At 49.2% G+C, this 22,832-nt stretch overlaps 1 protein-coding gene across 3 annotated transcripts in view; it reads left to right on the forward strand.

Moving 5' to 3' along the window:
* Positions 1-22,832, forward strand: part of VPS35L (VPS35 endosomal protein sorting factor like) — a 1,734,364-nt gene that overhangs the window by 1,241,685 nt on the left and 469,847 nt on the right. For all 3 annotated transcript variants that reach the window (XM_069647157.1, XM_069647156.1, XM_069647158.1), the window contains exon 24: positions 11,845-11,943. In XM_069647157.1, coding sequence (XP_069503258.1) covers positions 11,845-11,943 — 99 coding nt within the window. The remainder of the gene's footprint in view (positions 1-11,844; positions 11,944-22,832) is intronic.

The following is a 22,832-nucleotide window of genomic DNA, read 5'->3' on the forward strand; positions in this document are numbered from 1 at the left end:
TTTTTCTGAGATTAGAAAAGTTTAGTTAGGGTGTCCCAGGCTTACCCAGGTTCGAGAGCCGAGGGCTAAATCTACCCCGTACAATCGGTGGCAAGGGAAGCCGGGCGGAACACAGTACCTTTAAAAGTGGAAAGGATCCTCCAGCGGTGGTAGTTGTTCCTGGTAGTGGGTGCAAGTCGCGGCGTCGTCCAGGGGAAGAGGTGATCCCGACGTGGAGGAAAGCTGCAGATCGTTGCACTACCAGGGAAGAGACCAGCCGTGGAGTTTTCCGGTCACAAAGGATTTTACCCCTCTTTCGCGGTTGAGGTAAAAAGTGGTATCCCGGTTGCCGGGGTGCTTGGCACAGGCCAGGCGGCCACGAGATGCTTCGGGACGGCGAAAAGAAGGCAGAAACTGGTTGTCCCCACCAGTCAAGGGAAGAAGACTCTCCGGCGGGAGATCTCCTCTGTCGTCGGGGAAAAAAAAAAGTGGTGAGACGGTTCTGCAGGGCTCCACTGGAGGTGTCGTCTTGGCAGGTCGGCTCGACTTCTCCCTCTTCGGCTTCTTAGGTCCTGTGGCGACTTCTGAAGAACCAGTCCCAAAAACCCTGCTTTTATGCAGCAAACCCCCATTCATACAGCCTAGCTGTCACTCAAACATGCTAAGTGGTGAGCGGGGGGGCTCACCACTTGGGCCGATCACACCAGAGTGCGACTTGAGTTGGCAAGGCAACTCAGTCCAGGGTGCCTAAACCCCCTCCCACACCCCCTGTGGTACCCAGACAGAATGGCACCACTTTGGAGGGCTTCTGTGCAGAAGCCCGCCAAAAGTGGAACAAAGGCTCGACTCGGGTTCAGGGTTACTGAAGTGAACCTAGACGCCATTTTGGTGGCGAGTTCTGGCAAAAAATCCCATCCGGTGAATTTATATTAAATAAATAAACCGGCGGTATCTTTAACATTGCACCAAAAAGTGGTGCATTCAAAACAATGGGAAATCCCATTGGGAAATATTCCGGTGGAATATTTCCGTGGTATCCACTGCCACCAGCCAGAACTCGGCGAGGGGGGACGGGACAGTACCCCCTCGACAACAGACCCAGGGGCAATCTAATTGCCCCTACCAGTACTTCCACAGTAAGATGGTTTGTACTGGTTAAGTTCCTAAATTAAGACTAGTAAAGTAAATGGTGACTTTACAGACCCAGGGAGACAGTAGTCAGCCCCAGGGTGTGGAGTCTATGTTTAGGGGTCACTATGACACCCCTGTGTTACTGCACGGAGGGTGCTGTGTAACACACGTTCAAAACCCAATGATAGCCTATGGGGAAAAAATACCCCATAGCCCATAAGCACATAGCAAGTCACAGAAACACTCTCAAGTCATGTCCAAGAGTGAGGGTAAAAGAGTCTCACTCTTGGCAGGAGAAAAAAATAAACCCCAAAAATCCAGCAAAGCTGCTGGGGGACTCACTAGGTTAGGAAATTCAGCCTAAACAGAGAATTCTCCCTAACACTCGCCCTCCCCTTCGTCTCACTCTAAGTCTCCGGGACTGAATATCCTTACTCGCTTAGGACCCTGGTAGGCACATTGTCCCCCCTCCCCTAATATCCCCCTTCCCCACTCGCCCAACCCTGAAGACCCTGTTCTTGGTCTCTCTGGTCCCATAATGTTCGCTCCTCACCCCTCTATCCCTCTTTATATACCTTTCTGTCCACCACCTTGTATTTCTCATGTTTGCTCTGGGCTATTCCCCTTCAGACCCTGCCCTTTCTTTCGCGGCAGATTCCTTGCCCTCATCCTTCCCAACGGGGCCCCGCGGTGTAGGTCTCCTTCGTCTCCCCTCACCCACCACCGACCATTCCCATGGCCTAGGTCTTGTTTCCCTTCCTGCATCAAGTGATTTTCCTGGGCTGACCGTCCCTTGTTCTTGTTCCAGCTCAATGTGCAGGGTGTCTTCTCCCTCTTGAAAAGTAGTTATTCTCCTCTGCTTGGCGGCCCACTCGAAGAGTAGGCCAAACGGGAAGGTCCACTTGTATTTGACCCGTTGTTCTTTGAATTTTGCAGTCACTGGGCTCATCTGACGTCGCTTTAGTAAGGTGGTACTAGATAGGTCTTGGTAAAGCTCAATCCGTTGGTCCTTATATGATACTGGTTCTTTCTGTCTAGCCCCCCTCAGGACTGCCTCTTTCTGTGCATATCTCGCAAATGCACTTTGGTCTGCTGTTCTGGTTCCTGTTGAGGCGGCAAACTCTATGTACCCTGTCCAGCTCTATCTTGTCTGGGGAAGTCTCCCCCAGCAGATTTGCGTAAAGTTCCTGGATTGTCTTCTTTAGATCGCTGTCTAACACTTTCCGGCAGCATCTTCACCCCAACGTTGTTCCTTTGGGACCGGTTTTCCAGGTCTTCCATACTTATTTCTAGATTTCGCGTTGCTGTATCTAGTCTTTCAATTGCCTCACTATTTTCCATTGACTTTCTGCCCACCTCTTGTAGACCTTTTTCTATGATGTCAGTCCTCTCTCCCAGCTGGCTCACCTTCTGCTTGATTTCAGCTAATGCCTGATTTATGTCTGATCTTATTAATTGGAAATGGTCCTGGAATGTTCTAGCCACCGTGTTTTGCAGGGAGAGCATCTCCCTGTGTAAGTCTTGGCGGGAGATTTGTGCTGCCGGTCCCATCTCAACTGCCTGGTCTTGGGTCAGGGCCCCTTCTTGCTGATCCCTGTGCCCTTTGCTGGTGTCTTTGTTTGCCCACATTGCGATTGTCTCCCTGTTGGATCCCGCCCTTATTCGCTCTGTTTTTGTTCTTGGCGGCCATACTTGCGAGACCCGATGTGTAGTCGTTAGAGAGTTGTCTATGCGGAGGGGTTTTGGGACTCGGTCTTGATTTCCCTCTGGATCTTTCAGCTAAATCTGGTGTGTTGTGCCCTAATCGTGCACGAAGAGCCCAGTATCAGATTTTATCTGGGCCGGGGGCTCTTGTCTCCCCCTCCCTCTGGGCTGCTTTAGAGTTCTTGGATGGTGATTTGGGTCTCGCAGCCCCTTCCAGAATCCAGTATATCCACACTTTTCCACCCTTCTGCCTTAGTCCTCAGGCAATGCCTTTGAGGTGTTGTGTTTGAGTGCCCGCTTCTCTATCCTCGGCTTCTGGTATCACCTCCCTGTGTCTGGTGGCCCTGTTTGTCGCGTAATGGAGAGAGAGCGAGATTGCCGAGAGGCCCGGCCTCCGCTCCCTCGGCTCGCAAACAGACAAATCAAACTTCGGTCTGTCTATTCAGGTACTTCTTTTGCCCGCAGCGTGGGATTTGGGGCTGATTATGTGGGGCCCCCCTCCTCTGGGCGCGTGGGAAGGCCGGGACTCCACAACCCCTCTGGGCAATGCTTGCTTGTGTGGTCCCCCTCGGACTGGAGGACCCGCCTTGGGGTTCAGCGTTGCTTTTTGATAGCCGGGGTGCGCTCCTATGTAGGATCAGGGGAAGCCGACCCCGTGCCCCCCGCTCCTCCCAGACCTCCGGGCTTACCTCACTAGTCCTGCCACTGGGGGTCTCCGTTCCCCCCGGACCGCGCCTTGAGGCTAGGTTTCTCCGCTCTCCCTCCGCGACGTTCGGATTTGCACTGGCAAGTAATCAGGGGCATGCAGAGGATCCCAGCGCCCCCGGCCCTCACCCCCGCTCCCTGGGGTGGATGCCTTTGAAGACCGCTCGCCTCCTCGGGCGTCCTCACGTGCCTCGGCTATGTTTGCCATTGTGGGTCGGGAAGCCCTGAGCTCCGCCGTTGTTCACTTGATGGGGCCTGATTGTCGGGTGCCTGTTGTTAGGCAGAAACCTGTGCAGTTCCCTTAGGGACCACTGCAAAAAGTTTAGGACTATAGGTGTTGGCAGTAAACCCAATTGGTAGCAGTCTGCACCACCCAGATTTACCTGGTAGCTGTGGCTGAGCAGTCAGACTTCTCTCAAGAAGAGTTAGGCAGTATATAGAGTATACACAATAGGGCTAGAAATAAAGTAGTACAAGCAAACACTGACCAGAGCTTGGGTATAAAAGTATATAATTATTTATTTAAAAACACACTTGTAAAAATACACTGGCACTAATATGTCAAGCAAGTGCAAACACAGTCTCTAGAAATATATACACCTCCCTAATTAATTATTTGACAAGTCTAGGTTAAGACACCACTTATTTAGCAAAACAGAGGTGAGCGCGTAACCATAGATGGCACTCCAATAATTTGTTTAAAAAGGGAGAGAAAAGGCAGAATAGGAAAATCACACAGTACCAACACTTTTAAAGAACCACAGCAAGTCAAGAAAGGCAGGGTCTACTGTAGAGCAAAAAGTTCATAGGCCAGGCCTACTCTTGGAGAGAGCAAGGCGGAATGTGCCCAAGATCACACAGTGGAAATACACTCAAAGTCATTGCAGGAAAGTCAAAAAGAGGTTGGATCCAGTTAGAAAGGTAATGTTAACGGGTCCGAGGTCACCCCAGGATAGAGAGTCAAGGATTTACGGGACACCTTGGACAGTCTGTTGCAAGGGAGACCAGGCGGGACACAGTACCTGAAATGGTGAGAAAGCTCCAGCGGGGGCAGTTGTTCCTGGCAGCGGGTGCAAGTCGGGGCTTCGTCCAGGGGAAGAGAAGATCTCGACGTAGAGGAAAGCTGGAGGTCATTGCACTGCCAGGGAAGAAACCAGCCGCGGAGTTTCCTGGTTAAAAGGTACTACCCTTTTATTCGCGGTAGTGTTGAAGCGTGGCTATCCGGCCGCCGGGGTGCTTGGCAGGGGCATTCGACCACGAGACGATCCAGGCAAACTGGTTGGTCCCACCAACTCAAAGGGAAGAAGACATTCCTGGAAGAAGATCTTCTTTGTCGTCGGGAAAGTGGTGAGTTTCGTACAGCAGGGCTCCACCGGTGGTGTCGTCGTTGTAGATGTCTCAGCTTCTCCCCTCTTTGGATTCTTTAGGTCCTGTGGCGCCTTCTGAAGTTCCAGTCCCCAACACCCTGCTTTTATGCAGCAAAACCGCCATTCATCAGCCTAGCTGTCAATCAAACATGCTAACCGGGCGGCTCACCACTGGGCCAATCACACAAGAGTGCGACTTGAGTTGCCAAGGCAACTCAGTCCAGGGTGCCTATTCCCCCTCCCACACATCCTGTAGACCCAGACAGAGTGGCACCACTTTTGGAGGCTTCTGTGCAGAAGCCCGCCAAAAGTGGAACAAAGGGCTCGACTTGGGTTGGAGTTACAGAGGTGAACACAAACGCCATTTTAAAACCGAGTCCTGGCAAAAAGACCCAACCGGGGAATAAATATTAAATAAATAACCCGGCGGTATCTTTAACATTGCACCAAAAAAGTGGTGTGTTTAAAATGAATGGGAAAATCCCATAGGAAATATTCCGGTGGAATATTTCGCGTGGTAACCACTGCCACCAGCCAGAAACCCGACAAGGGGGAACTGGACAGTGCCCCCTTGGAAAACAGACCCAGGGGCAATCGAATTACCCCTACCAGTATTTCCACAATGTGATGGTTTGTACTGGTTCTGTTCACAATTTAAGACTAGTAAAGTCAATGGTGACTTTACATGCCCTGGGAGACAGTAGTCAGTCCCAGGGTATGGAATCTATGTTTGGGGGTCACTATGACACACCTGTGTTACTGCACTGAGGGTGCTGTGTAACACATATACCAAAAACACATGAAGCCCTATGGAGTAAAAGACCCCATAGCCCATAAAACACTTTACATAGTCAAAGGATGTTCTCAAATCATGGCTAAGAGTGGGAGAAAAAGAGTCTCGCTCTTAGCAGGAGAAAACATTAAACCCCAAAAAATCCAGCAAAGCTGCTGGGGGACTCACTAGGTTTGGGAAATTAGCCTTTCTCAGGTCACCCCGTCCTCACAGGGGGCCGCGGGGTCCCCCCAGGGCTCTGGTCCGGGCCTGCGCCGCCCTCGACTGACTCCGCTTCGTCCGGTGGCTGAGAGCCTGAAGGTTCACTTCTAAGGACGGCACCCGGTGTGGTCCTCCCCAGGAGGGGCTCTTCCTTCCCGTTTACGGCTCCGGTGGGGCCTGATTGGGGTGGTGGAACCGTCATCAGGCCTAGGTGTTCCGGAGCGCCGTCGACACACGTCTATCTGGTGTCACGGCCATCTTGGAATCGCTGGACTTTGTACTTTTAAATCAATGTGTTTTCTGTGTTGGTTTCTTTTTGAATTATGGAGTTTAAACAACTCCATAGGCGGCATCTTTTTATTTGTGTCACACAGCACCCTCAGTGCAGTGGCACAGGGAAACCTTTTCAGGCTTTCCCAAGGTTTAAATTCCTTCTCTGGGATAAACTACTGTTTCCCAGAGAAAGTAAAGTGAAATTGACTTTACCGGTCTTTTCAAATTCCTAGACCCAGCACACCCTATCTTACAATAGAGTGCTGGAGGGGTTACTTAGTATCCCCTATGTCTAGAAACTCATGTAGCAGTCAAATGCTACCCTTTCCTCTCGAAATGGCTGGTGGCAGTGGTTTTACAACGAACTACTGTGATTTTTCCCGACCGTGGACACCTGTAACATTAAATCGCGGGAGCCATGTTTTTCAAGATGGCATCTGAGCCCCCTTTGTTCCTATATCTTTGGCGAGCTTCAGGACTGTAGACCGCCTCTGGCGCCCGAGCGTCTGGGGTGGGCAGGAAGTGAGGGAGGTGCCCGAAATTCCCTGTGCTTAGTCTGCTAGGAGACCCAAAATGCACTCTGGCGTGATTGGCTGCCTGACTGTCCGGCAAGGACAGCCACCCTGTTGGGTGAGTGGCAGCTAGGCTGGAATGAATGGGAGGAAACTGGATAAAAGGTGAGTCTCTTGGCTTGGAAGGCAGAGTCGACCACTGGAACGAAAGAACCGAAGACGAAATGGAAGAGGACGGCTGCTGCAAATCTTGGACCATTGGTTTGCCCAGTGAAGCCCTGCTGGAGGTCCGAATCGCCAAGTTCATCTCGACAGAGAAGCCCTTCAAGGACAACTTCTCCCTTTGAGTCGGTGGGATCAATCAACTCGACCCGTAAGCCACCTGGATACCATTCTCGGAGCTGGTTGTATTTTCCTCAGAGTTCTGCAGGAAACCGAATAACCAGGGAGAGGGACACCAGTTTGTGTGCTTGTCTACAGCTACCGGAATGTCTTTGCCAGCTTTTTTTACCAGTCCCAGTGCAATGCAGGAGTTCCCCGACGTCCTCCCTCTTGTCCCCACGACTGAGGCTCAGGAACAGCGAGATCTGCAGGAACGGAAGCTGCATCTTTTTCTTCAATGTAAGGTACTGTGAAAACCCGACTGAGAGAACTTACCTCCCACTGCGAAAGTGCTTGAAACTTTGGCACCTAGTCAGCTTGTGACCCAACATACAAATCTTTCTTTTACGAAATACTTCTGAGAACTTTTGCAAAGACTTTTCCGTTTAACTACCAGAATGGCCTATCCTATACAAGACATTAGCCCATTGACTTTGGCCTAACCTATTGCATTGAATTGACTCCTCTGGCGAACTCAAACTATTTGCACTGTCTAAGAGTAACTGTAATCTTCTTTTTATTAACATATGCCTTTTTGCTCCTCCATCAAAGTAGTGTAAATGCCTCAGAACCTGACAATGTGAAGTGCTGAAGTATATTTTTGTGTGATATAGATTGCCTCCTTCTAGTGAATGTTTTATTACTGACTGTGAAATAAATTAATAAGTGTTTTACCAAGAAACCTTGAGTGTACGAGTTTATTTGAATACTTGTTATTCCTCTGTGTAACATCCTTACAGTTCACATTCCCCTCTTGAGATAAGCCTGGCTGCTCAGCAACGTACGTCAAAACTGTGTAGTACAGACTTAACCAAAGGTTGGTTTGGCGTTGGTTTGGCTTACACCTGTAGTCCTAGTTATGTGTAGTGGTCCAAAGGGTATTGTGTACAAACTTTGCCTAACAGTGGCCGACTGCGTTGGCCGTTCGATGGAGTTTTCGGTAGTATTGAGATGGCAAGCCTATCTGAAATCCTCTGGCTTCTCCTCGAACATCCAGAATAGACTACTGGACATGCCTTTCTAGAGAGAGTTTCTTTTTGGCCAGAAGCTTATGAGTTCAGAGTCTAAAATAGCTGCAAAATCGCTGCACCTAGCTGCGCACCCAGCCAAACCTGTCTTTAGCTTTGCCTCTAGGGGCAGAGGCTATAGGCGCTATGTGCCTTAAATGATCTGTGTGATTTTACTGGGGGTAAATAACCCACAACGGAAATGACTGCATGGGAAATGTACGAAATACAAAAATGTTTGTACATTTACCATGAGGTCATTGATTGGAAAACAACCACAAATACATACAAACACACACCCCCAACACACCCCCACACCCATACTTGCCTTTCAATCTGATGCACTGTGTCCCTGCAGCGCCGGTTCCCTTTCTCTTCCGTGATTCGCAAACCGGCGCCGCAGGGTCCTTTTCTCTTATTTTTTTCAGGCAGTTGCAGGGGTTTCCCCCGCATCCCCTGCTCACTATACTGTGTAGTATAGTGAGCGGGGTGCTGCGGGAACATGCAGCCCCAGGCTTTTTTGTTTATTTATATTTTGTTTTCTTGGTCGGGTGTGTTGCAAGGGTGTTCCTTGCAACTCCTGCTGTATAGTATATACTGTATAGTGTAGTGAGCGGGGTGTTGCGGGGGACTCCCACCTCAGCCATTAAAAAAAATAATAATGTTTGACCGACCTCACCAAAAGGCCTTAACACACAGAACAAAAAGTTCGAACTTTTGGTAGTTCGAACTTTTCGTGGTGTATGTTTTAGGTCTTTTGGTGAGGTCAGTAATTTTGGGTTAGGTAATTTTGGCCTATTCCGCCTTAAAGCAAGAAAGCGCAGCTCCCTCAGGGCAGGCAGGGCCAGGGTCGTTTCTCACTTCCCGGAAGGGGCAGAGGGTCTTCTGGAGGCTAGCCAACCGTGGTAGCAGTGGGTGCAGCACCGCCCTCAGTCTCTTTGATTCCCCTCCCACGACTTGCTCGGTGGTGGACAATTGGCAGAATATTGGCCACTGACATGGCTGGGCCCTGCACCTCGTTCGGTGGGGTTATTGCCTGCCCTTCTTAAGAAAACCACCAGACAGACCCCACCACCTCCAATCCAACCGGGACAGGCGCTCCAGGAAGAACCACAAGCCCTGTTGTCGAAGGGTGCAGTGGAAGAGGTCCCTCCCGATCAGAGACGATCGGGTTGGTATTCCCAGTATTTCCTGGTGCCCAAGAAAGGAAGAGGTCTCTGTCCCATTCTGGGTCTCAGGGCCTTGAACAAGTTTTTGAGGGAAGACAAATTCAGGATGGTGACATTGAGAGAAATTCTCCTCGCTCTCGACCTTCAGGACTTGGTGGTGTCAATAGATTTGCAGGATACTTATTTCCTTGTGCCGATATATTGAAAGCACAGGAAGTTCCTGAGATTCCTCATAGAGGACAATCACTATCAGTTCAAAGTGCTTCCCTTTGGGTTAACCTCTGCTCCAACCTCATGGCGGTAGTCATGGCTAACCTCAGGAGATTGGGGGTCCATGTATTCCTGTACCTGGATGACTGGCTGATCCGGGGGATTGTCGGATGGGCAAGTCTTATCTAATCTGGGAGACACCTGCCTACTACTGCACAGGCTGGGCTTCTCCCTCAACTTGAAGTCCCATTTAACTCTAGTTCAGCGGCTCCAGTTCTTCGGAGCAGTCTTAGACACTAGGGTAGGGAAGGCTTTTCCACCCTAAGAGAGAGTCGGCAACATAGCCCACATGGTGCATTTGTGTCTGAACCACGCCACCCTACCAGCGGCTTCCTTCCTCTGTCTTTTGGTTCTCTTCTGTATTTTTCTAGTGCCAGAGGCCAGGCTGCGCATGAGATCCCTTCAGTGGCTCCTGAGGGTCCAGTGGTCTCAGTATCTGAGAGCACTCACAGATCACCTCTGTGTCCAGCCCGGTAGTCCGCAAACTCGGCTGGTTGAACACGCACAGCAATCTCATGGCGGGAGAACCCTTCTGGCCTCAGGCCCGAGTAGTCACAGATGCGCCCAGTGCGAGGATTTGCAGATGAGCGGCCTCTGGTCTCCATCAGAAGCCAGGTGGCACATCTCAACAGACTGGTGTTGCGGCCCATAAGGTTAGCCCTGAGGGCTTTTTCCCCGTCTCTCAGAGGGAAACATGTCCTCGTCCTAACGGACAACACAGTGGCCATGCACTACCTCAACAAGCAGGGTGGTGTGCATTCCCACCCCCACTGCACAGAGGCGATACAGCTGTGGTTCTGGTTATGCTAGAACCAAATTTTGGTTGCTGCAGTTCATCTGGCGGGGACAAAGAACACCTTGGCGGATGGCCTGAGCAGGCAGAGCACGGTCTCACACGTGTGGGAAGTGTGCCAGGAAGTCCTCGAGGACGTCTTCACTCTCTGGGCTACCCCAGCAGTGGATCTGTTCGCCACAGAGTCTAACAGGAAGTGCAAAAGTTTTCCTTGAGGGAATTCCCAGCAAGCGGCGCACTAGGGGACACGTTTCTGGTGGATTGGACCTTCCCTCTCCACTACGCCTTCTCCCCGATTCCCACCATCACTTGGGTTCTCAGGAGGTTGAAGAGATTTTGAGCGACCATGAACTTGATCGCCCCAGATTGGGCGAGGAGGACGTTTGTGGTACTCCGATCTCTTGGATCTGACCATCTGTCTGCCTCACCGGTTGCCTCGCCGTCCGGATCTCCTGGCCCAGTTGAGGGTCAAGTGCTCCACCCGACCTCCAGCTGTCCTCAAAGTGAGCCATGGGAATTTATCACATGGTGTATTATACAGCTGCCCAATTCCGGCTTATGAAAACAGAGGCCCGCAGTACACCTTCTTTGTGATACAGGAGGCATGATGCTAGCAGCCTACATCTGCACCCTGCCTTGAACAAGTTAAGTGCCCGGTAGTGCCTCGTTGGAGTTTGCCCACCATGCCAACACCCATCAGGCAACATACTGTTTGTCAGGCAATTGAGGGAGAGGCCTAATTTCTGCCCATTTGCCCCAGAAATGTGACCCTTTGATTACAACACGAGACAGCTGCTAGCTACAGGACCTTGAGAGCTTGAGTTAATATGCCCTCTACGTGATATTAGAAGGCCAGAAAACAGATTTGGCCATCTGCCTGGCGTTGCAACGAGTAGGTGTGTGTGCACTTAATGTGCATATAATGCCATCCATGACCAAAGAAAACTGCTTTTAAAACATGCCAGCAGAAAAAGCCATAGAGTAGGCCAAAAGCAACCAACTCACGTTCTCCAGCAGTGTTGAAATGCAAAATGCAAGTTGCCTCCCTTAGCAGGAAGAAAATTGTGATTTGTACAACAAGTACAGTGCAAACTACTTGAACAACACAGGCAGAATGTCTTTAAATGCCTTCTGAGGGGGAGCACACAGTACCCAGTAGCATAAAATAGAGGGAAAGCATGAAACAGACCCCCCACAAAGGGACTTTGAAATAGCATTCTTAATAGTAATTTGTGAATTAAAGGCCACTCAGATCTCTCCTTACATGTAATGTGTGCTTCCAGGGTACAACAATGTTATAGCTGTGGCAGTCTGGTAAGTGGTGATTTTGTGCAGTAAATAGTGAAATTGCATAATAAACAGACACAATTACTCCAAAGTGGAATCACACTGCGCAAGTAAACATAAAGTGTCAAAAACTGTACCTATCTCATAATCAACCCTGGTTCCCATAGTGTGCATGGTATGTAGAGGAAAGTAACTGGAGACCAAGATTTCGGAACACAAGATCAGGCCCTTAGTCAACTTTTCCTTATTTTACTCCTTTGTTTCTGATTTAGGTTTCATTTGGCCGTGACTTCGAGCAGCAGCTCAGCTTTTATGTGGAGGCCAGGTCAATGTTTTGCAATCTTGAGCCAGTTCTCATCCAGCTGATCCATGCAAGTACATTTTCATCCTTTTCAAAGAATAGTTTTCCTGGTGTACAACATTTTCCTGAGATGTCAAAGTTCACTAAATGTAAATTTGCGTAAATCTGAAATAATTGAACAACTGCCTTGCAGTGTTTCACAAATATCTAGATCCTTTTAAATATTTTTCGTTTTACTTTCCTTTACTATCTGAAAGTCTGCAGCAGTATGAAATATTTAGACACCAATGTAATAAAGATTAATCTGGGTCATGTAAGAACATTGTACCAACTGACCTTGGTTGAATAGGATTTTGAAAATGTTTTGTAAGTGTCTGTTCCAAAGTGTTGTGACCATGTCCCCTGCTGGTATTGAGGGGTGAAGAGCAGGGTGACCGTAAAACCCCATGGTCACCTCTGCAGATCATCATTGCAGTGACAGGAAAACTGGAGGGGGAGCGGGCAAACCCACCAAACAACTTATTTTAAACCCAAGGGAAGTTAGTCCAAGGCACCCTACCACTGTAACCTTTACAAGGGCAGAAAGTGCACCTCATCCTCTTCCTAAAGCGAAAGAGGAGAAACAGCAATCCCAGCCTTTCTCCCTCTTCCAAAGGGTTGTTTTTAATCACACTAATTAGAGGAAAATGGGAAAGTGACAAAGACTGCATCAGTGGGAGAGAATGTTGCAATGGTACCCACCCAACTCGTAGGGGCCAACTCATCGTAACTGTTTTTCTGCATTTTCTGTGGCATTTTTAAGGGGTTGGAGAGGTTAGGCTACTTTATTTTTACATTTTGGAGGTTAGGGAAGGGGGGTAAAGAAGTCAGGTTTGGGGGCTTGCCCCCATAATAATGCAGCTAAAAAAGTGGGTAAATGGACGCAATGAGTTGGCCACCTATAAATTGAACCAGATCCGTTCCAGCAACAGCCAGGCACTGTGAGCAGCAGATGGCGAGCAGGCAAAGAGAAGCAGGGCACTGTGATGAAATCATAAATGGCGGTGCCACATCTTATGACCTCTCTGATTAAGGTTGCCCACGGGGGACTTGCAGGAATGTAGTGGCCTCAGCCAATCCCAGTGAGATTTTAGACGGGGGGGTTAGATCCACAGCTGCAATCACTTGGCGTACCACTCCATAGGAGGGGTTAAGACAATATAAAAAGACCCACAGCCGAGCTCTTCTGGATGACAGCTGATCGATAATATTTAAAGAGAGCTGGAAATGGAGGAGGAGAGAATGGAGAGGAGCAAGGAGGAGAAGAATGGAAGAGCAGAATCAGGAGGGGAGTTAGTAAGATATTAGAAGGGTGAGAGAAGGTGAGTGAGCAGAGCACAATATCCCTGAAAGAAATGGGAATTCTATTACTGGAGGACGTTAAGTAGGCAGTGTATGGCGAGTGATTGGAGGAAGTGGTTGAAGTTCAGGAGAAAACTAGGGTGTTGTTGGTGAGGGTGAGTAAAGTGACGACACAAGGTAGGAGTTTATCGCAGGAGGTGGGTGTGTTTGAGGAGGAGCTGGGAGTTTTGATGGAGGAGGCTGGAAATATTAGCTATGTGGTGAGAAGGTTGGTGGAGGGTGATAAGACTCTGGAAGGTGATGTAGCTGAAAGGCGAACTTTAAAAGCTAGCAGTCGAAGGCAAGCAAGAAGGGGCGGAGCCAAGGAAAAGGTGGTTCGATAACCTGTGGAGGTAGAGTTGAAAAAGGAGTGGATGGACAACTCAATGAAGGGGCAACATCAGGGAACCGGAGGAGACACAACTAAATAAGGAAGTGGTTAGAGAGTTTCAGGAAGTAGTTTGAACAAGGTTAGGGGCTGAAAGGAGGAGGGCAGAGAAAGATCTGAGAGGGGCGAGACCCTGATTAGAAATGGTTAAAAACACATTGGGCAGAGGAACAAGACTGTGGTATAGCGAACACAAGGGCAGGACTGAAGTAGAGGCTAGGGTCCAGTTATGGTGTGGGGAATCTAAGTTTGGTCTGGTAGCCACCCTCCCTCTTCCTGCATTCTGCTCAACAAGATACTGACTCTAGCCAAGACCCACAATGACCTTTCTGTCCAAGAAAGGTGTCAGGAGCTGGTACCTACGGGAGCGAGGGCTCAACGTCATGACTATATATTATTCAGAAGGGCTCCACTGGGGAGGACTTTCCTCCTGAGAATTGCCCTCAGAAGGAAATCAATCCTGGTGCAAGAAGCTTGAACCAAAGGCGAGAACACTGACACAGTTTTCGTCTGGAAAGAAAAGGTTAACCGAGGCCAATATATATAGTATTCGAAGGGATTGTGTCCTCCAACGTATTCCTCATCTTAGATATCTCCTTCCAGCTCTGCTGGCCTCGGAAATTTTTTTCTCTAGAGGGCGCTGCGCGTCGACGTCCTCCGAGTCGATGTCCCTCGACAGCCGCCGTATCGACGTCGACGTCATCCTGCCTATAAAGGCCGCGCGCAGCGTCCATTGCTCAGTTCCGTTTTTCTGCGCTTACTCAGTGCCTCGGAATACCGTTGCTCAGTTTTGTCAGGTTAAACCTATTTACCTCGAGTTATTCGATCCGTACTCGATGGCTTCTTCGTCGGAAACGACAACTCCTCGATCCGGCTTAAAAAAATGCCGAGATTGTGGGAAAAAGATGTCGCTGACTGACCCTCACAGAGTTTGTCTGTGGTGTTTGGGAGCTGAACACCATTGTTCGGAGTGCGAGGACTGTATGTCCATGACAGCTAAGGCCCTGAAGGAGTGTAGGGTTAAGCTGGAGAACGGTAAGACTTTTAAAGCTTCTTCTTCGTCGACGAAGTTGAGACATTCGTCTCCTCGTCACCATTCGCGCTCCAGGTCTCGGAGTGGGTCCCATCACTCCTCGAGATCGAAGCACTCGAAGAGGAGACGTCGAAGATCCCCTTCTCCGTCTTCCTCTTCCTCTGTTTCGCCAAAGAGAATCCCTTGCCCCACGAAACATAGTTCCCGGGCTGAATGGGAGGAATTCCGCAAAAATATGATCAGCGTCTTTGAGAAAGCGGCCTCGACCCCCTCGAAGACTGCCGAGAGCGATGCTCTGGTCGAAAGACCCGAAGGTCAAAAACGCTGCGAGTCGCAGTACCCGGCGAAGGAAACCTCTCGAGCGCGTCTCGAACCCTCGAGTAGGACTATGACCTCCAAACCTTCCTCGAAGGTTCCGTCGACACACCCAGTGACTATCCCCAGGTCCTCGATGACGATGGCTTCGAGATTGTCGAGCAGAATCCCAATTCTGTCGAGGTCATCGTGGCCTCCGCCTTTGCTTTCAACGCCACGCTCGAAGCCTTCGACGTCAGCGTCGACGACATCGACGTTTCCCAGGCCGATTATGACAAGTTCGGCACCCTCTGCCTTGGAAATGGGGTTTACACCCTTTATGAGTTCAGAACAATTGAGAACTATGTCCTCAATTATGGAAGAGGGTGAATTGTCTGAACAGGAAGACACATTTGAGTTGCAGGGACCTGCAACCCCAATTAGAGAGGAATTTTCCTCTGAAGAACGCAGGTTAAAGGATCTTCATGATTCCTTACATGAGGCAAGTGGGTTAGACACTTCCCCTGAGGTGGAGTTTGCTAGGCCAGACCCGGGGGAGCATGCTGAAACCCCCTATAGAGCCTTAATGGCCAGGATCACAGAGTTTATGGGGTGGTCTCCACCTTCACAATCTTTCCAACAAGATGACCTCACGGATATTCTTGACAAAGGCCCACAGGAGGATCCTGTGGTGCCTTTTCATAAAGCTCTTCAGAGGAAGATTATGACGAACTGGGAAACCCCAGATGTCGTCCCGGCAGTAAATAAAAAACTGTCTACAAAATACAGGGTATCCTCTACAGACCCGGAGTTTTTGTCAAAACACCCATCCCCAGAAAGTCTGGTGGTACAGGCAGCATCTTCTACCGATGTCAAGACGGCTTATCCTACCGTCCCACAGGACAGGGACGGTAAAAAATATGATGCTATGGCAAAGAAAGTTTTTTCGGCATGTAGCATGGCGTTAAAATCTGTTAATGCTACTTGCACCCTTGCTAGATTCAGCCATACACTTTGGGAGTGTGCTTCTACAGCGGCTGACTGCATCCCGGAGGGAGAAGAAAGGGATGCATTCCTGAATATCATACAGGACGGTAAAGACGAAATGTGCAAATCCCTCCAGACGGGCATTGATTCGGCTGACAGTATCAGCAGAGCAATGGCGGCAAGTACAACAACCAGGAGATTTGCTTGGTTGAGAAAGTCTGGTTTTGCCCCAGATTTGCAAGCCAGGCTCTTGAACATGCCATTCGATGGCTCTTCTTTGTTCGGGAAAAAGGTGGATGACAGTTTAGAGAAACTGCAAACTTCAAAAGCAGCAGCAAAATCCCTAGGCGCTGCAATTCGTCAGACACCTTTTCGTCCCACAGGAACCTCTGCGAGGGGCAAGTCCTTTCGCTTCTACTCCGCATTCGGAAGAGGTAGAGGACGACCGGCTCAAAGGGGACAAAGAAGAACTACCCGAGGTGGACGGGGTAGATATTCAAAAGCCGCAGCAACAGCAGGTGCCTCTTTACCATCGGCATCGGCATCAGCCGCCCCAAAACCACTCTGAGGACTTCCCTCACAGGACACCTGTAGGAGGCAGGTTGACTCAACATCTGGCGGTATGGCAGGCTATCACGTCAGATGCTTGGGCATTGGAAACAGTTGCCCAAGGTTACTGCCTGCCTTTCCTACGCATACCTCAGAGTCATCCACCGGGGATCAGCTCTCAGAAAGCTCCAGATCCGCTCCTCTTGCAGGAAATTTTGGACCTGCTAGAGAAAGGTGCCATAGAACCGGTACCTGTAGCGGAGAGGAACAAGGGCTGGTACTCCCCTTACGTTCTCATTCCAAAGAAAGACAGAGGACTGAGACCCATCTTGGACTTGCGAGAATTGAACACATTCCTCAGGAAAGACAAATTCAAGATGGTCACTCTTTCTCAGATCCTCCAGGCCCTTCAGTTCCAGGACTGGTTGGTATCTCTGGACCTTCAGGACACTTATTTCCATGTGCCTATCCATCTCAAACACAGGAAATACCTGAGGTTCGCAATTGGCAACTCTCACTATCAATTTCGAGTGCTGCCATTTGGGCTGACCTCCGCCCTGAGGGTCTTCACCAAGTTAATGTCGGTAGTGGCGGCAAGTCTAAGGAGGGAAGGGATTCACGTCTACCCCTACCTGGACGATTGGTTGATCAGGGCTGTTTCTTCGGAACAAGCTCAGATCCAGCTAAATCACGTGTGCCACTCCCTTCACAAACTGGGCTTCTCCCTCAATTTAAAGAAGTCACAAATTATACCATCGCAGAGACTCCAGTTCATAGGAGCGATCCTGGACCCTTCCCTGGGAAAAGCCTCGCCACCAGAGGTGAGGGCTCAAGATATTCTACAGATGGTTACCAAGTTCCAACATGCCCAACGTCTCCCAGCCTTCGACTTTTTGAGGTTGCTAGGCCTCATGGCATCCTGCATTTTCCTAGTGCCAGAGGCTCGCCTGAGAATGAGATCCCTCCAGTGGGCACTGAGGACTCAGTGGTCACAATTCTCAGGGAGAATGACAGATCTTCTTCAGGTTCCCGACAGGGTGGCTCGAGACCTTCAGTGGTGGGCCTGTCAGGAGAACATTCTGAAAGGAGAACATTTTTGGCAACCCTGGCCGGAGATAACAGTAGTCACGGATGCCTCACTCACGGGGTGGGGAGCCCACGCCAACGACTTGACCATCAGCGGTCGTTGGTCTCCATCGGAGTCCAGACTACATATCAACCTGTTAGAGCTGAGAGCCATCAGACTTGCGCTGAAGGCGTTCCTGCCAGCTGTACAAGGGAAAAACGTCCTGATAATGACGGACAACACGGTGGCCATGCATTACCTCAACAAAAGAGGGGGCGTAGGATCACTACCCCTGTGCAGAGAGGCGATGCAGCTCTGGTTTTGGGCAATCCAAGAAGGAATCTCTCTATCAGCAGTTCACCTAGCCGGAGAGAAGAACTTGACAGCGGACGCTCTGAGCAGGCAGAGCACAGTCTCCCACGAGTGGGAGCTAGCTCAGGAAGTCCTTCAAGAGTTCTTCGCCCTTTGGGGAACCCCTCAGGTGGATCTGTTCGCCACCAGCCTCAACAGGAAATGCGATCTGTTCTGCTCAAGGGAATTTCCCCCGAGAGGAGCTCTGGGAGACGCGTTCATAGTGGACTGGGAGTTTCCGCTTCTGTACGCGTTCCCACTGGTCCCTGTCATTCCTCAAATGATCAGGAGGTTGAGAAGATTCCGGAGAACCATGATCCTAATTGCCCCGGATTGGGCCAGGAGAACGTGGTACCCGGACCTTCTAGACTTGTCCATCTGTCCTCCAATTCGACTTCCACTCAGAGAGAACCTACTCTCACAGAAGGGAGGTCAGGTTCTCCATCCAGACATCAAAACCCTCAACCTTCACGCTTGGCTTCTGAAAGGCTGAGGTACAAGGATTGGGACCTCCCTGATGATGTTATGGAGGTGTTGCTTTCGGCAAGGAGGCCAGCAACAAAGTCTTTATACCGCTGCCGTTGGAACAGATTTTGCAGCTGGTGTAGAGAACAGAATATCGACCCTTTTTCATGTGGTACACCAATGGTTTTGTCCTTCCTACTATATTTGGCGAATTCAGGCCTTCAAGTTGGCACCATTAAGGGCTATCTCGCAGCGCTATCCATCTTTAAGCGCACTGCGGAAGAACCATCCTATTTCAAGTTACCCTTGGTGATACAGTTTCTAAAGGGGTTAACCAATGTTTATCCCCCAAGACCATTCCAAGTTCCCCTATGGGATTTAAACTTAGTCCTAACTTTCCTGATGGGCACACCTTTCGAACCACTCCATTCTTGTTCGTTAAGATTCCTTACCCTTAAAACTGTTTTATTAATAGCACTTACATCTGCTAGAAGGGTGAGCGAATTACAAGCTCTTTCTTGTAAACCCCCTCACACAATCTTTCACAAAGACAAAGTTGTCCTGCAAGTGAAGCCTAATTTCCTCCCAAAGGTGGTTTCTGAATTCCATATCACTCAGAAGATTACCCTACCATCGTTCTATCCTCCTCCTCCTCATCCGGGGAAAGAGGAAGAGAGGTTACACAGGCTAGACCCTAGAAGGGCTTTAAGTTTTTACATCAGTAGACTAGCCAGGATAAGACAGGCAGACCAGCTGTTTGTAGGTTACACAGGTCACAAGCTGGGGTTACCAATAACTAAGCAGACCGTTTCCAGATGGATCATTCTAGCCATTCTGGAATGTTATAAACTGGCAGGGAAAGAGCCCCCTCAAAACCTTAGGGCTCATTCGACCAGAGGTATTGCAGCTTCATCGGCCCTCAAAAGAGGTGTGCCGGTTAAAGACATCTGTGCGGCCGCTACATGGTCGTCTGTCCATACCTTTACACGATTTTACAACTTCGATTCCTCCTCCAGTCAAGAGACTAGGTTTGGAAGGGCTGTACTGCATTCTATTAATCAATAGAAGACAGCGTGAAGTCAGTACTCCCTCCAATAATAGAATACTGCTATGGGAGCCTATCTAAGATGAGGAATACGTCGGAGGACACAATCCCTTCGAAGAACAAGTTACTTCTTACCTTGTAACGTTCTTTCGACGGGATGTTCCTCCGACGTATTCCTCATCGACCGTCCCATCCATCCCCGCAGTTCTACTTCCCTTGTTGTTGCAGCTTATGCTCCTTCAGGGTGATTAGTCTAGTCCAGAAAGAATTATTGTGGGCTACAAACCGGAACTGAGCAACGGACGCTGCGCGCGGCCTTTATAGGCAGGATGACGTTGACGTCGATACGGCGGCTGTCGAGGGACATCGACTCGGAGGACGTCGACGCGCAGCGCCCTCTAGAGAAAAATTTTTCTGAGGCCAGCAGAGCTGGAAGGAGATATCTAAGATGAGGAATACGTCGGAGGAACATCCCGTCGAAAGAACGTTACAAGGTAAGAAGTAACTTGTTCATCTACTTCCCTCCTACTTCGAATTGCGTGTACATGAATAGGATAGATGACCACCAAAGTAGCAGGAAGTAATAAAAGTCTATAGAACAGAAAACTAACTGCCCATCAGAAAACACAGCAAAAGAATGAAAACTTAGAAAAGCATAGTAAACTGCAGGGAACTGTCCCGAACGGAACTAGGATGGACTAATGGGGTAGTAATGCCCAATGGAAACAGATAAGTTCAAGGAGAATCCTTGGCAGAAGGCTCACAAAAATAGAACTCCACAAAATGAAGAATCCCCCCAAAAAAACGAATTCATGGAAGTCCATGAGAAGGCAGGAGGTCGGTACATAGCAGGACTAATTTTGGAAAAGGAAAATCCAAGTGAGACTGAGTAAGCAATCAGGAGGTCGGTGCACAGTAGAACAAATGATATAAGTAATTTATAACCTGCCTGTACACAAGTGTTTCTTGGCGCAACAATACAAGGGAGGGGAAGACAAAGGGGGGAACAAAAGCAAACGATCTTACTAGGCGTCATTCAGATTGTGCAAGAGGGAAGGGAGAGAAGAATTGCTAATGGGAGGGAAAAGGAGGGTGCAATAGCAAAGCTCAAGTAAGTGCAGCCGGGGTGGCCAGTTCTAAGTAAGTGCAAGGAGGCAGGGGAATGTAGGGTTTCATATACAGTCCCTAGTGCGCGGTAGGCCCGGAGGCAGTGCATGGGACTACTGGTCGTGAAGGAGCCTGATCCCCATAAGTTTCAGAGAGAGGCCAGGTAACCACTTAGTGCAGCAGACAAGAACATCAGCAGGAGAGCGAGAAAGCAGAAGCAAAAAAGGAAGGTCTTGAGTTGCTTCCGGAACCTGAGGTGGTCCTGCTCAAGTTTGAGAGTGGCAGGCAGGCTGTTCCAGAGGGAGGCTCTAGAAGGAAAGTGCTAAGGAAGAGAGAGTTGTATGTAGTGTGGTCCCCGGTCCCAGAAAATAAAAGGAGACACGAAACACTTATCAATGGGACTGAAAGCAAGACTTACTTGATTGAAAAGCACTGTTGTTCTCCAGAGAACCGGACCTTTAACTGGTGAAATGCGGGTTGCTGTTTCCAGACAGGATGTGTGTGACGTCATTATGTACGTACGACTCCCACGCGGCCTTACAGAAATCCTAGTCCTGGGCATCCTAAGGCTCCGTTGCAAGAGTCTCTGGGGAAGCTTCCAGGTTTTTGGGCGGCACATTGTTCGCTGACAGGATCTGGTGGTCCTGTTTCTGAAAGTGCCCTCTCGTAAAGCCTGTGTTTCCTGGTGGTGGATGGAATGTCACTGGTGATATGCTTCAATAAGATCAAGGGCGTGATTGTTTTGTACTGGTTCCCAAGATCCATCCTTGGGACTGGACCCCTTCCAATCGACAAGGTAGTATTTATGACACGTCTGATTCTGGAACCCAGGGTGGGTTGGATCTCATAATCTACCTCTCCTTCCAAGGTGACAGGTGTCGGTTTTAGCAGTAATCGAGTACCAGGGATGCATGGCTTGAGTAAACTACTTGGAATTCTATCCTTCAATTAGAAGGCAGCTTGAGACGTCCTGCAACCGGATTGTTCACCTTAGAGGCATTGTAGGGACTGATGTATAAAGGCAGAAGTTTCTTCTTGCTCGGGATATGAAGATGTTTGGTGGCAAGCCAAGCCAATGACCCCACTGAGTAATCGCGGCTTTGTGCGAGTCAGCAAATCCTTTTATGTTTTCTTGTGCAACCAACACGTGTTCTCATATGTTTTCTTAGGTTTCATTCAAGTGTTTAACACAGTCAACTACTGCCAGAACTGTGATAGGTGAAGTTTCCTTGTGGGTCATGGAGCAAGTGTGATGTTCAGATGCAGTGTGAAAAGGAGTACATGGACTATAAACGGAATTACTGTAAGCAAATTTGCAATAACCCAACATAGTAAGCCAGGATTCCTGATGCTATAGGCACAGACAACATAGTTACTGATCTAAGGCTGCATTTGCTCTCTCTGTCTGACCATCCTTTTTTGGATGGTTAGCGGATGAATTACTAGAGTCAAACCCCCGAAACGAAGTTAGAGAACTCCAGAATCTAGATGTGTACTGTGTTCCTCGATCTGCCAAAATGATGGACGGAAGATCAATTTGCAGAAAAAGGTGGGTAAGGAAGGGTTTCGCTAAGACAGCGGAATAAGGTATTCCCCAGGAAATAAACCGTGCCTTCTTAAAAAACATGTCTACCACCATCCATATGGTGTCATGACCACCCAAAGAAGGAAGCTCCGCTGATAAAATCCATTGAGATCATAAAACCAGGGTTCATGAGGAACTGGCATTAATTGCAACAGAACTTTCGGTTTACCAAGATCTCTTTTCCCTTGAAAACAAATGGAGCATTTCATTAGGTAATCCACAACCTCCCGTTTCATGGAAGGCCACCAACTCCCAACGCTGCAGTAGTTCCAATGCTTTACTTTGTCCAGGGCGAGCTGCTATCTTGGCACCACTGCATGACTTGTCTGCTATTGTTGGTAGGTTTAGATAGTCTTGTACATGTGGTAGGTCATCAAGGACCACTGCTTGGAGATCGACCAAGTCATCTTTGTGTGTTTTGGTCCATTCCTGGATGCTTTATATCATGGAAGGAGTTGGGGTGCAAGAACAAATCACATGGCGCATCGGCAGGGTAGAATGCTCTTCCTTAAGGGTTTCCTTTCCTGAAGACCGTCTGGACAATGCATCCACCTTGTCATGCTGAACACTGGCGCGATAAGTGACGATAAAGTCAAGCAAAGTAAATAACTGATGCCAACTGGTCTGGCGAGCACTGGTACATTTTAACGAGGCCAATGCCTGAAGGATGCGGTGGTGTACACCAGTGCTTGATGCTGAGCTCCTAGAA

Source organism: Ambystoma mexicanum, chromosome 2q (assembly GCF_040938575.1).
Source record: "Ambystoma mexicanum isolate Mex_15411 chromosome 2q, UKY_AmexF1_1, whole genome shotgun sequence".
Taxonomy (NCBI): Eukaryota; Metazoa; Chordata; class Amphibia; order Caudata; family Ambystomatidae; genus Ambystoma; species Ambystoma mexicanum.